Source organism: Staurois parvus, unplaced genomic scaffold, assembly GCF_062004578.1.
Source record: "Staurois parvus isolate SC_StPar_1 unplaced genomic scaffold, SC_StPar_1.0 ptg000381l, whole genome shotgun sequence".
NCBI classification, from domain to species: Eukaryota; Metazoa; Chordata; class Amphibia; order Anura; family Ranidae; genus Staurois; species Staurois parvus.
In genome coordinates, this window is record NW_028318177.1 from 311,639 (window position 1) to 326,189 (window position 14,551).

Here is a 14,551-nt window from a genome sequence, read left to right on the forward strand (position 1 = left end):
ATTGGTCACAGTGTATTGAGTACGGTGACAATGATTGTGGATGGTGTGTATGTGTCACCTAGGTTTCCAGGCTTTATGATTGAGGCGAAGACAATTTTTTTGTATTCTCAGAATCTTAAAGTATACTAAAGGAAAACCTTTTTTTTAGTTGTGGAAAGAATAGAGATGGATTAGAACCCCTGTCAGTTTTTATTGCTGTCTGTGCCCCCACTAAGGAAATCCGCCCTCTCTATTTGTTCTGTATACCATTATCATCAAAAGTGAAAGTAAAGAAAATCCCACATTTTTTGTTGTCCCCAAAAAAGTAATAGAGGAAAAAATCTTCCAATGGGGGACACTAGTTTTTGTGATCTGGGGGTCCCCAAGGGATTCCCTTAATTTGAAGAGGTTTCCTCTCACGTCCTGTTCTCCTATGGGATAGGAAATAAAGGGAAATCTCTGATATGGAACACAGATGGTGAAAAAAAAGATCTGATAGGGGTTATAATCCTCCCTTGCTCTATCCAAAATGAATAAAAGTTTTACCCATAGTTCTACTTTAAGTTCTGTTCTGGGCCCTTGAGCCTGGATGTAGAGCTTTGTGTGGCATAAAGTCTCCATACTACATGTCTACAATGTCTACAGCATTCTACAAAGTCTCCATTCTGTAAGTCTACATCTTACATGACAGACATACCTCTTTACTAATCTCAGCTGTCCATAGGCCTCTATAAATGTGAGAAGACTGATGCTTAGGGCAAGATGATAATTAGAAATCTGCTTGCGCTCCTATGTAAAATACAATTGGTAAACGTGTGAAGCTGCTAACATCTGATCCAATACCCCAAGATCAAAAAAATGCAGAAGAAATACAAATGATGTAGCGCTAAAACACCCAGTTAAAGCGTCAGTGCCTTAGGACATGCAGCATGATGTTAAAATCCTATATGAACATAATACATATATGTGCGTGATGATACTGACAAAATGGAAAACAGATGTGCAACCCCTACACACAGTGCACATATAGGAATATAAAGTCCAGTGATCCTGTATCAATATTTGCACTCAAACAGAGTCCTTGGACTGTATGTGGGCCCGCACACCACCACGTGCAATCCGAAATCAGCTGAAGTGGCCTCTCACCTCCTCCCTGCGACCCTGCAGGGCCACAGAGCTTTATCAGATCCCCACTGAGTCAAGGTATGCTTCCTCTTGAGTGGATGGTTGGTATATCCCCAGTATACAGCTTCCACCTCTCCTGTGGTATCCTCCGAGGTGAGCTGAGCAGGATGCACCCCAGCTCAAGCCCCCATGGGATAAAGGAAGCAAAAGACATCCTCCATAGTGTAAAACCGTTTAATAAATGCCGGAAAATTTATTTTCCGGCATTTATTAAACGGTTTTACACTATGGAGGATGTCTTTTGCTTCCTTTATCCCATGGGGGCTTGAGCTGGGGTGCATCCTGCTCAGCTCACCTCGGAGGATACCACAGGAGAGGTGGAAGCTGTATACTGGGGATATACCAACCATCCACTCAAGAGGAAGCATACCTTGACTCAGTGGGGATCTGATAAAGCTCTGTGGCCCTGCAGGGTCGCAGGGAGGAGGTGAGAGGCCACTTCAGCTGATTTCGGATTGCACGTGGTGGTGTGCGGGCCCACATACAGTCCAAGGACTCTGTTTGAGTGCAAATATTGATACAGGATCACTGGACTTTATATTCCTATATGTGCACTGTGTGTAGGGGTTGCACATCTGTTTTCCATTTTGTCAGTATCATCACGCACATATATGTATTATGTTCATATAGGATTTTAACATCATGCTGCATGTCCTAAGGCACTGACGCTTTAACTGGGTGTTTTAGCGCTACATCATTTGTATTTCTTCTGATGCTTAGGGCGCTCACTCTTCTGTGGAAGCCTGCTGCTGGGTGAAAAGACTTACTGCCGACAGAACACTAAAACAAGTGCTAAAAGTACTGCTCGTTTGTTTTGGAGAACTTAGTAGTGTGTCTCCTGTTAGTCAGGCTTGGAAGAGCAGATTTTTTTTCATGCTATGAACTTGCTGTATAAAGCCCTCCTGCATTGATGTTATGTTTGTTTACTGCTTTGCTGAATTAAAGTGTTTGTAAAGGTTCATATTTTTTTTTAAATAACAAACATGTCGTACTTACCTGCTCTGTGCAATGGTTTTGCACAGAGCAGCTCCAATCCTCCTTTTCTTAGGTCCCCTGACGGAGCTTCTGGCTCCTCCCCCCTGCTGAGTGCCCCCAAAGTAAGCTGCCTGCTCTGGGGCACTTGTGCATGCTCGATCCCTAGCTGCCTCTGTGTGTGTGTGTCTTAGCTCCCTCCTCACTGGCTGGTCCTATGAAGAACCCAGCATATCAGACACTGCACCTTGGTGACACCTAGCACCCCAGCTACTACAACAACCTGTCACTCAGCGGCTCTACTGCCTATCCTCCCTGCACCTCTCCACCTCCCAGAACACTGAAACTCCACCTTTTTGGTAGCTTGTACCCATTCCCACCATACCCTCCCTGTTACTGCAGTGCTCCCCCTGTCACTACACACTTCTGACACTGACACTGCCCTACATCTCTCCTAACCCTCCTGTCTCTATCCCGCCCTTATCACCTCTGCATGGACACAGAGCAGAGAACATGCTGATCCTGGAGTTTCTAAGCACTCTGCCCAATTGGTGTTTGGTGCCACTTACTTCCTCCTCCCTCTGCTGTCATGGCTGGACATGTCAAGCTTTAGGATTAGGGGCAGCCTGGCAAGCACCAGTCTATACATCTAGTGTCACAGACACCCACTGCTTTTAAAGCAGAACTTCACTCAAAACGTTAAATCCCGCTGGTTCTCTACCTCTCCCCTGCCTATAACTGAGTTCCAGGCTTTATTCTGAGGGGGAGGAGAGTACCAACTTTTACAGGTATCTGCTCCCACTTCCACAATCCTCACCTGTGTGAGGATGACGTTCCTTGCCCCAACCCTCCCACAGCCTCCCGGGACAAGGAACTGGCTGTGGTTCCTCCTGAAGACATGGCTGGCTGCCATATCTAAGATGACGGTGACGAGGACCCACAGTGGTAAGAAGAACCAGCTGTGGGAAGACAGCACTGGACACCAAGGACTGTTAAGTACCTGATTTTTAAAAGTCATCAGCTAGAGTATTTGTAGTCGCTGGCTTTCAAATAAAAAAAAGAAAATCAAACTGAAGCTCCACTACATAGAGTTCTGCTTGAACAAAAAAACTGCACTGGTTATGCAGGCTGGGCTATCCCACTGTTTTGGCCAAATATTTAAAGCTAAACTCCAGAAATGATCTTTATTGCATACTTACATTGGTCCACCTTAGCACTGTGTAAGTATGCATATCTCATACTTGAAGGCCCGCAGGGGAAGCTGATAATTACTGTATCACTGATAGCCGCAATCTTCTGGGTCTCACTCTGTGCAAGCAGCTTCCCCTTTGCACTCTGACCATGGAGGGTAGCTTGCTTAGCACCCCCATCATTCAAAGGATGACAGGGACAAGATTGTAGACCTACACAAAGCTGGAATGGGCTACAAGACCATCAGCAAGAAGCTTGTTGAGAAGGAGACAACTGTTAGATTGTTCACAAATGGAAGAAATACAAAATAACCATCAATCGCCCTCGTATGGAACTCCATGCAAGATTTTGCCTCATGGGGTAAGGATGATCATGAGAAAAGTGAAGGATCAGCCCAAAACAACACAGGAGAAGCTTGTGAATGATCTCAAGGCAGTTGGGACACAGTCTCCAAACAAACAATTGGTAACACAATTGAAATCCTGAAGCACCAGCAAGCTCTCCCTCCTCAAAAAGGCACCTGTACAGGCCCATCTAAAGTTTGCCAATGAACATCTAAATGATCCAGAGAAGGACTGAAAGAAAGTGCCATGGTCAGGTGAGACCAAAATTTAGCTCTTTGCCATTAACTCAACTTGCAGTGTTTGGAGGAAGAAAAATGCTGACTATGACCCTAAGAGCACCATCCCTACAGTCAAGCACAGAGGTGAAAACATTATGCTTTGGGGATGTTTCTCTGCTAAAGGTACAGGCCAACTTTGCTGCATTGAGGGGCCAATGGATGGGGCCATGTATTGTAAAATCTTGGTTGAGAACCTTCTTCCCTCAGCCAGAACACTGAAGATGGGTCGTGGATGGGTCTTCCAGCATGACAATGACCCAAAACATACCGCCAAGGCAACAAAAGAGTGGCTCAAGGAGAAGCACATTAAGGTCATGGAGTAGCCTACTCAGTCTCCAGACCTTAGTCCTATAGAAAATTTATGGAGGGAGCTGAAACTTCGAGTTGCCAAGCAACTGCCAAGAATCTTTAAGGATTTAGAGAAGATCTGTAAAGAAGAGTGGACTAAAATCCCTCCTAAGATGTTTTCAAACCTGGTAACCAACTACAAGAAACATCTTACCTCTGTGCTTGACAATAAGCATGGCCGGATCTAGCGGGGTGCTGGGGTGGGCTGCGCCCCCCAGATTTCAGTTATGCCCCCCCCCAGACTGCTGAGCTCCTTCCCTCCATCTCCACACTCAGAGCCGAGACAAGGGAATGGGAGCCTGGAGCAGTTAAGTCCAGAAAGTGACAAAGAAGAGAGAGCAAGGAGGAGCAGTGCAGTGCTCTGCCCTCTCCTCCTGTCAGAACAGCGCTGCTCCATATAGCTAATAACACAGCATCGCTCCGCCCATTGAGCTGTACATAGTTTCATTACCTGCCCCTATCTCCTCCAAGGACTGCTTATCTCCCACAGTAGTAAATGTGGGTAGGGGGCGGGTAATGAAACTGCATAGAGCCCGATGGACGGAGCGAGCCTGTGTCATCAGCTATATGGAGCAGCACTGTTCTTACAAGAGGAAGGGGGCAGAGAACATCACAGCATGAACTTCTGGACTGTAATTTAGGAGGATGGGATTGGGGGAGTTTACAGGCAAATTGTACATAATGAAGAAAGAGGTGTGGGGGGAAATCATTTGTGCTTTGGATGGGAAGGGGCTATTTGTGCTACAAAGGGTAATGGGGTTTGGGGGGGGGGATTTCTGCTAGGAGAAGGAATTGGGGGATTTGAGATGGGAGGGGTCTTTGGGGGATTTTGTGTGCCTATTTGTGCTAAGAGGGTAGGGGGATTTGGGCTAAGAGGGGGCGGGGGATTTGTGCTAGAAGTAGGAATTTTGGTGAATTTGTCATGGAGGGGATTGGTGGATGGGAATTTGTGCTAGAAGGGGGGATTAGTGGGGAAATTTGTACTAGAAGAGGAGATTGGGGAGATTTGTGCTAGGAGGGGGGTTAAAAGGGGATTTGTGCTAAAAGGGGGGATTTTTGCTAGCAGGGGGGATTAGCAGGGGGATTTATGCTAGGCAGGGGAGATTAGCGGAGGGATTTGTGCTAGATGGGGGGATTGTGGGGATTTGTGCTAGAAAGGGGGATTGGGAAAGTTTTTGCTAGGAGGAGGGATTAGTGGGGGGATTTGTGCCAGAAGGAGGATTGGGGGGGGGAAATTCTGCTAGGAGGTGGTGAAGGAATTTGGGTTAAGAGGGGGGACCGGGAGGAAAATTGTACTAGGAGGGGGGATTTGTGCTAGGAGGGGGGATGGGGGGAATTTATGCTTAGATGGGAAATTTGAGGGGAAAGTGGATGTGTGCATGGAGGGGTGATATTTTGGGTAAGGGAGATTTGTGCTAGGAGGAGGGAATTGGGGGCATTGGAGGCGGGACTGGGGGCAAAGATTTGAGCTGGGAAGGGGGATTATACTAGGACCAGGGGGAATTTGTGCATTGTTATTTAGGGAGAATTTTGGCTTGCAGACAGACGTTATGCTTGGGGGGAATCGTGCTGATTAGTGCTGTTTTTTTTGAGGGGGGAAATTATGCTGAGGCCGGATGCTCACACATGGGGGGGCTTAGTTTGTCATGTTTGCCCTGGGAGCTAGATGACCTTGTCCTGGCACCACACACAGGGCAGTCAATAGATCTCCTCCCAACACAGCACATAGCTGAGATCAGATTCCCTTTCAGAAACAGCCTTAATCTGCAGTGTATAGCTGGCTGCTATGTTGCAGTTCTGACCCTGTCGTCTTCACTTCTTACCCCTGTCCTCTACCTTGCTGACCTTTTGTACCCTGCCCTGCTGACCCCTGTCCTCCATCCTGCTGACCCTCGTGCACTGCACTTTTGACCAGTGTCCTCTGTCCTGCTGACCCCTTTTTCTCTGCCCTGCTGACCCCCTTTTTTCTGCCCTGTCTTTGCCCTCTCCACCCTGCTTATCCCTGTTATCTCATCTGTTGACCCCTGTTTTTTGCCCTGCTGACCCCCATCTTCTGCCCTACTGAACCCATGTATGCTGCCTCATTGACTCTTGTAAACTTTCATGCTGATCTCCCATCCTCTGCCCTGCTGACCCCTATTTTGTGCTCTACTGACCGCCTGTACACTGCCCTACTGACTCTTGTACACTCCCCTGCTGATCTCTCATCCTCTGTCCTGCTGACCCCTTGTACACAGCCCTGCTAACCCTGTACACTGCCTTGATAACCCGCTGTAACTGACCTACAAACTAATGGCTTCTGTACTCTGCCCTACAAACTGCTTTCCCTATCTCTCTGCCTTGCTGGCCCACTGTGCACTGCCCTACTGGGTTCTATACACTGCCCTGTTGACCTTGTATCCTCTGCCCCCCTGATGTTTTTTACTGCACCCCCACAGCTAGATCCAGCCCTGCCAACAAGGGTTTCTCCACCAAGTACTAAGTCATGTTTTGCTTGGGGATCAAATACTGATTTTACTCACTGAACTGCAACTCAATTTATAACATTAGTATTATGTGTTTTTTTCCCCCCCTGTAGCCCTTGGTAGGGCTTTTTGTCTAAAAGCCCCCCATGTTACATTTCTAAAATTACACTAAAATTGACAACTCCTTTAATATCTGCTACTTAATTTATATTCAGAAGTCCACTGGAAGTAGAGCAAGCATAAAATAAAAAGTGAAGGCACAGGATAAATCACATAGTATTGGGCTGCCCCCTGCTGTCCTATTCTGCCTATGAGAAATTAAGCAATGCAGTCTTTATTGTATCTGTTCTGTACTTATGCATAGGTGATAATCACGCCTTCCAATTGGCAAAAAACTATTATATTATTAGTGAAAAGTTAATCTAATTGGTTGCTGTGCAAAGATATATGTACTATAGACTTTTTTTTGTTTATTTGTCAGTTATCAGCTTAAAATGCATTGTTACATCATTTTATTTTTGATCTTTCCAGAGTGGAAGATATGCTTGGTGATGTGAAAGATGTCAGAGATCATGTTGTTTTCATTAAACAGTTGCTTCATCATTTGGATGATCACATTGGACACCTACAAGATCTTTCAGGGCTCACCTTGGATTCCATGAAGACTTTATCAGCGCAGAAAACCTTGGAGATTAATAGAAGCCACAGCATCATGTCCAGTGATATTAGCTTATCGAAGCAGACTACTGATGATGGACTTGGACATTCTGTCATGTGGAGAAAAAGCAGAAGTGACCAAGTATTGAATCTTTCCCTTTCACAGCCTGGTATGGATACAATTATCCAACCTAAAGCTTCAGTCTCACTGCGAAGGGTCACTATTCCAGATATTAGTCCTAAAGATAGTTCTTTGTTTCACTCATCTGATGGCCATAAGGAGAGATGTGAAGACCTAGAATTTGAGAAAGGATCGTTCAGTGACCATAATGTAGAATATTCTCAGCCTAAATCTTTAAAAAGACGTAACTCAAGTGTAGCAAGAATTCCCAGTGCCCAAACACTGCCACAAATACAGATCACCCCAGAGCTTAATGACTCTCTTCAATCTAAAAATGTCCAGTTGCACACTTTTTCAGAATGTCCAGATTCTTCCAGCTTTTGTTATGTTGACCAAATCAACACTGAAAAGAAAGAAGGCATTGTAAATTTGGCATTTATTGATGACAGGGGTAATACTATCCACAAGCATGATGTTGACCATGAGGGTTCAGATTTCAAGATATCAGATGAAGAATCAACTATGAAAGATGGTCAGCTGTCACCAGGCATGTCACCCATTGGGGTTAGTGATTGTCATGGGGACAACATTCATAAAAATACAGTTAAGCCTACAACAAGTAAATTGGAACAAACATCTAACAGCAGTGCCATTACAGAGATGTTTCAGAAACTCTGGACAAAATCTAAACATTCAGGTAATGTTATAATACGACTTTATAAAGGTTACTGATTATTCTTTTAAACTATAGTTACATTTTGTGTAAACTAATTGACAATCAAAATGTGATGCTAAAGTGGATTTTGTTCTAGACATTATACACTTGCCATGTGTGACAATTATAGATTGATATCATTACAATATCCATACTTTATTACTTAGGACGCAAGCTGTGTGTAAGAAAGCAGAAGTCGGAGAATACTGAGGTAAACCTGATTTTTTTTGTAATTTGGGAAGGGGGAACCTCTGTTAGATTTTGTTGCTGAATGCATTTTTCTGTCCTGATTAGAAATGTTTTCTTTCCTTGGAGTCATAGACTTCAATAAAAAAAAAAAATAAAATTCTAACTCTTCCTCAGTATATCCAACACCACAAACATAGGTTATATCGAAAGCTGGGTTAGGATGAAAAGATATGAATTTGAGTACAATGTACTGTATATTCATGATTGGATATTTTTCTATCCAATGTAATGACCCAAATATCCAGCACGCTAACCATAACTGTTTTCACAATATGTGAACAATATAAAAGTATAGGGGTCTATTTATGAACATTTTCACAGAAGATCCACACAAGTTTCAACCAGGATTAACACACTTGCAATGGAATCCATTTATAAAAATGCGTGAATCTTGGGTAATATATTTATAATCAGACTCCTAAACCTAAATGTAACTGCCGTTTGATTATTAACAATTAGTCACCTTTTTCCAGGAAACTCCAGTATGAAAAATAACACTGCACCTTCTTGTTTTATTTCTAGTCCACTTACAGCAATGACGATAGTCTGAGAAGAACTTCTTCCTGCACAGACCTGAAGGAGCTCCAACCAACTTCTCCATCTATATTAAATAGTCAATGTAGGTCACACTGTCTGCCAATTATACAGTAAAAGAAAATGTTTCTGGGCATGCTTCACACTAACAAACTTCTGTTTTTAAAAATCAGTCATGGTGATAATAAATGCCTTACTTTAACGTATACAATAATTAATATTTACAACTGCCTGGACTTTTGAGCTCCTGTAGTGGGCTTGTGATGAAGCCTTTTCGGGATTGGGCCCCAATGGCCTCCCTGTTCCCATGGCAGTGGTGACCACTGTTTAAATGGTAGATAGCCTAAGATGGCAGTGGAAACCCAATCAGTGGCTAGTGTCTGAGGGAGGAAGGAGCAAGAAGTGTGGCCCTGGGAAAGGAGAGTGAGTGGGGGTCTGAAAAGTCAATAATGATTGGTCACTAGAGCAGAAAAAAGTGGGCAGGGCAACAGGAGATGGGCAGCATTTAGCCACATAGCATCAGGAGCAAGGTTGAGCTCAGGGTTTGGCTGAATTTGGGTTCAGACCAAACCTGCAGGAAGCTGTCACTTCTGCCCACTGCCTCCCAATCAATAGCAGCCAGGGCAGGGCATTCCCCTTCCTGCAGCTACATGTGAACAAAGGGGTGGGTATGCTATAGACATCATTAACCTAATATGGTCATGTAAGGTCAATGATGTCCCAAGCATCCCTGCCCCTTACTCTATGTACAGCTGAAAACTGGAGAATGCCCTACATGTACATGGTTGGGTGACACTGGGAAGGAGTGACAGCCTCTTGTTGGGTTTGGTCAGAACCCAAATTTGGACCAAACATGAACTCATCCCTAACCGAGAAAGCTTAGGGCCTCAGCAGAGTCTGAGAGAGCTTAACTGAGGGCAGCCTTTGTTATCACTGGGCAGTGGTCGAGATACCACAATCTACAGTAGGGATCCATAGTGTTGTGAGTGTAATGTGAAATTGTTTAATAAATCTGTGCCCCCCCCCCCCCCAAATGTATGCATAAAGTCATTGTTATGTCTTTATTGGATTGCCAACTAGGGAAAAAGGAAGGAGTAGCCCATCCAGACCTTATATCAAAATAACCGAGTTTGTGATTTTCTATAAATACTAGTAAGTTGCTCATGTCCTAACCTGTACTACACAACTGACAACAAGAATCAGATTGCAGCCCATAGTACACCCAATGAGCCTAATAATAACCACATTCTTGTTTGCCTTTTTGTTTACTTTTGTTTTATTTTGTCTTATATAGTTAACTTGGACAGTAAATCAATGTCGTATGAAGATCTGTATCAGATCGACTCCAAGGCAGCCCTACTGAAGGTATGTGGATTGTGGGAAGGAATTTTGAATAACACAGGATAAGAAATTTAATTTTTTGTAAAAATCAATTTGGTAATGAGCCTAAAATGCATTAAATCAGTATTATCAATGCTTTACCTATTTTCCACACAAAAAATATATTTTGCCACAGTCTGTATAGCTTAACTGTCAGGACGTGGGTCTGAACCTGCAAACTCTCCTGTGTCTGGTGATGTCTCTTCTTGCTGAGCCTCCTGGAATGCAAAATCCGTAGACAATTCCTGGAATAATTCTGCCTTGAACCTTTTTGTCTTGAACCCTTTTGCTCCTCCAATGACCTTCCTATTAAAGTCATGCCTTTGCACTTTCTGTTTGCCAAAATTATTGTGCTCTCTCCAGCCAACATCTCACTCGGCTCTCCCACTGCCATTCATATGATTGCTACCATTTTTTACCAACCTTTGGCTTGTTCCTCAACTACGCTTCTGTTAGATCTCAACTTGCAACCACTTGTTACTGATGTTTGGCTTGTTTACTGACTAAGACTCTGCTTAATCCCTACCTGCTATATCTGCTACTCGACCCCAGCTAGCTCACCTCTTAGTAGGGCAATCCTGAGGACAGTAATCTGGTACTAACACACAGCAGAACCCATCTCCACTATCATAAGTTCTGGTGAATACCAGTTAGTTCTAGACCCTCATTTTTGGTGAACCCACATCATTCGCCAGGGTGACCTACTTGTATACCAATCCTTCTGGTGGGTGGGATACTCTCTACTGCTATAGCTACTGGTCTCTGAGCCTGACCTCTGCCTGTGATATTAACTCTGTTGCTAAAATCATCCCAAATGGTGGACGCCACTATCTAACCGTTCAAACTGCTGTGACCTGCTAATACTTGTAGTACCGCTCTAAGCAAAGATGTAGAATGTATAAAGTCCCTCAGGCATGGGGTGCTGGCTGAAAATCACCATCCAGTAGTGTGTAGCATACTTAGAAAAATTGGCACTCAACCCAATGTGGTTAACATGTGTCAGATGGCCTCAGTCTTGAACCACTCCACAAGCCACACTCTCTGACATGTTTGCTCCACCTACTGGGCGCTTACACATAAAGGTATGATTAAGCCCTGGTGGGTAGGGCGAAACATGTCAGCCAGCGTAGCTTGTGGAGTCAATCCAAATATTAACAATGGTGCTGCGCTCCCGTGTTATTAATTGTGTATACCCATAATATAATGTGATAATAAAATAAATACTTAAAACAAACTTATATTCATCTGTGACATGTGTTCGTGATCAAATTATAAACCTGATTATTAACAAAACCAAAACCAAAAAATAGCAATATTCATTGGTTTTTTTCACCCATTGGATGTCACAAGTTTTTTCCATATATTAGGAGAACTGTTCACTTAATACGGACATTTTTTTTTTTTGAGGTTATAATTGTTTATTTGGTTTATTGAATTCCAATGAGAAAATTTTATTATTTTGTTTTGGTCATCATATTTTATATATTTTTTGGTTTTGTTAATAATCAGGTTTATAATTTGATCACGAACACAAGTCACAGATGAATATAAGTTTGTTTTAAGTATTTATTTTATTATCACATTATATTATGGGTATACACTATTAATAGCACGGGTGCGCAGCACCATTGTTAATATTTGGATTGAGGTGTCAGCACTATTTATGAGTTAGTGTAAGGAGCTAGCGAACCACATGTGCATTTATTTTTGATTGATTGATTAATTTAAGCACTTTTGAATTTCACCATATTAGCTCACAAGTATTACCAGCACTTGGTAGCTTGTGGAGTGTTGCAAGGCTGAGGACATCTTACACATGTTAACCACATAGACTGGATTGGGTTGAGCAATTTTTCTAAGTATCCAGACTCATGTGGAGTAACAAATACATAATGTTTTTTTTTTACTAAAGGCAAATAGACTGTGCACTTTGCAAAGTAAAGTTGCACTCTGCAAGTGCAGTTGCTCCAAAGCTTAGTAAATGAGGTAAAGCTTCACTTTGCAAAGAGTACTCAATCACATGCAAGGAACGTAAACAAACAGCGATTTTGCTAGCACATGATTGGATGATGGAAGTCAGCAAAGCTTCTGTTCTGGAGCAACCGCACTTGCAGAGTGCAACTACACTTTGCAAAGTGCACAGTCTATTTGCCTTTAGTAAATTACCCCCAATAAGTACTATACTGTGCTCTAGTGTCCCTGCATTTAAGGTAGGGCAGGAAACTCGCTCCCCCCGTACAGATCTTTACCCGAGTGCGTAATTCCAGAGATGAGTGTATTGCTCTAACATTCAGCACTGCTGAAATAGAATGGGTGATGCGTGAATGCTGCTAACTCTCATCAGCATGTCCCCCAGACGGCTAACAGGTGGACAGGATGAATAGAGGAGGGGAGGACCGCCAGTTAGTATTGATGTACGTGGCCTCCTTTTCAGTTGATTATAGCAACAGAATTAACAGGTCATGGCAAAATCTAGTTTATGTGGAGAAAAACTAATTTGGTGATTTAAAAAGTGTGTAAAACAGTGTGTGTAAAACAGGGTTTCTCGACCTTTTTACTGTGGAGGAACCCTTGGCAAAAATTTTGAGATCTCGGGGAACCCCTGAAATAATGTTCACATCTACAGCTCACAAAACATTGGTGTGATCAGCAAGCTGATTTTAGAACAATTATGCTTAGCAATAGCTTTAAATCAGGGGTTTCAAACTGGCGGCCCTCCAGCTGTTGTGAAACTACAAGTCCCATCATGCCCCTGCCTTTGGGAGTTATGCTTGTAACTGTCAATCTTGCAATGCCTCATGGGACTTGTAGTCTGGCAACAGCTGGAGGGCCACCAGTTTGACACCTGTGCTTTAACCACTTCCCGTCTGGCCCATGTATATAAACGGCCAGAAGGGAGCAGTGCAGGAGCGGGTTGCCGTTCATAAATGGCACTCGCATTTTCAGCCTGGGAGCACGTGGCGATCGCTGTACGGGACCTCTGTGTGAGGTCCCGATCATGTGATCACTGATTGGCCAATCAATGATCACATTAATAGTAGTAAGCAAGATGTCACTTCTGACATCATTACTTACTACTAGTGAAATCTGTCAATGATCACAGAGATCTCATGGCACAAGGCTATTCACAACAGCCTTGTACCATGTGACAAGCTGTGACCAATCACAGCTCTCACAGTATTTCTCAATGGCTGCAAGAATGCAGAGAGAAGGAGAAATGATTGCTTTTACAGCCTTTATGGGTGTGAAAGCAATCAGTGTAAACAAAAAAAAAATCTTCATCACCCCCCACAAGTAGTACTCAAGGGTGGCAGTATGTAAAAAAAAAAACATAAATAGCAATGTAAAAAAATAAAACAAAAATGTAAAAAACTATTTTGAAAAATAACTTTTGGTTATAAACTAATTTGGGTTATTTGTTTTTACTAAAAAGATAGCTGAATACATTTTGGCCAAGTTTTATGAAGAATTATTTATTTGCAAAATTTTATAAGAAAAAGACTTTTTTTCAAAATTTGTGGACTTTTTCATTTATATAGCAAAAAAAAAAATGCCAGTGGTGAATAAATATCACCAAAGTGTTATCTGTATCAAAACAACGCTAAAAAATGTATGTGGGTACAGTGTTGCATGACCGCTCAATTGTCATTCAAAGTGTGACAGTGCTGAAAGCTGAAAATTGGCCTGGACAGGACGGGGGTAAATGTGTCTGGACATGAAGTGGTTAAATAATGAAATCAGTATTAAAATGTACCTACTGTATTTAATGTGCAGCTTGTACTTGCTTTTTTTTCTGCAGAGATGCTCGATTCTGGGTCCAACTTGAAATAAACAGTGTACAAGGGGGTGGGGAGCAGGGCACGTTATGTGGCGTGCAGCGGGGCAGATTATGAGGCACACAACAAAAGCATGCCACTCTACAGTACTGCTTTCCTACCAGTTTCATATGAAGCATGGCAGGGAAGGAGCTGGGATCTTTCCTCTTGTGGCACGCTGCTCCCCACCAGCTCCCCTTCCTTCCTATACATCTCAGGTGATGTAACATACAAGCACCTGGGATTGACTGGAGGGGAGAAGGGGCCAGCCGGGAACAGTGGAGAAACCCCTTGTTTACTGGCACTGCTGTACATGCA

General features: G+C 43.2%; 1 protein-coding gene across 1 annotated transcript in view; it reads left to right on the forward strand.

Moving 5' to 3' along the window:
* LOC149455918 (transient receptor potential cation channel subfamily M member 7-like) overlaps window positions 1-14,551 on the forward strand; it is an 81,568-nt gene that overhangs the window by 44,154 nt on the left and 22,863 nt on the right. The window contains exons 22-25 of the mRNA XM_089685692.1: window positions 7,294-8,237; window positions 8,423-8,466; window positions 9,027-9,123; window positions 10,333-10,403. Coding sequence (XP_089541818.1) covers window positions 7,294-8,237; window positions 8,423-8,466; window positions 9,027-9,123; window positions 10,333-10,403 — 1,156 coding nt within the window. The remainder of the gene's footprint in view (window positions 1-7,293; window positions 8,238-8,422; window positions 8,467-9,026; window positions 9,124-10,332; window positions 10,404-14,551) is intronic.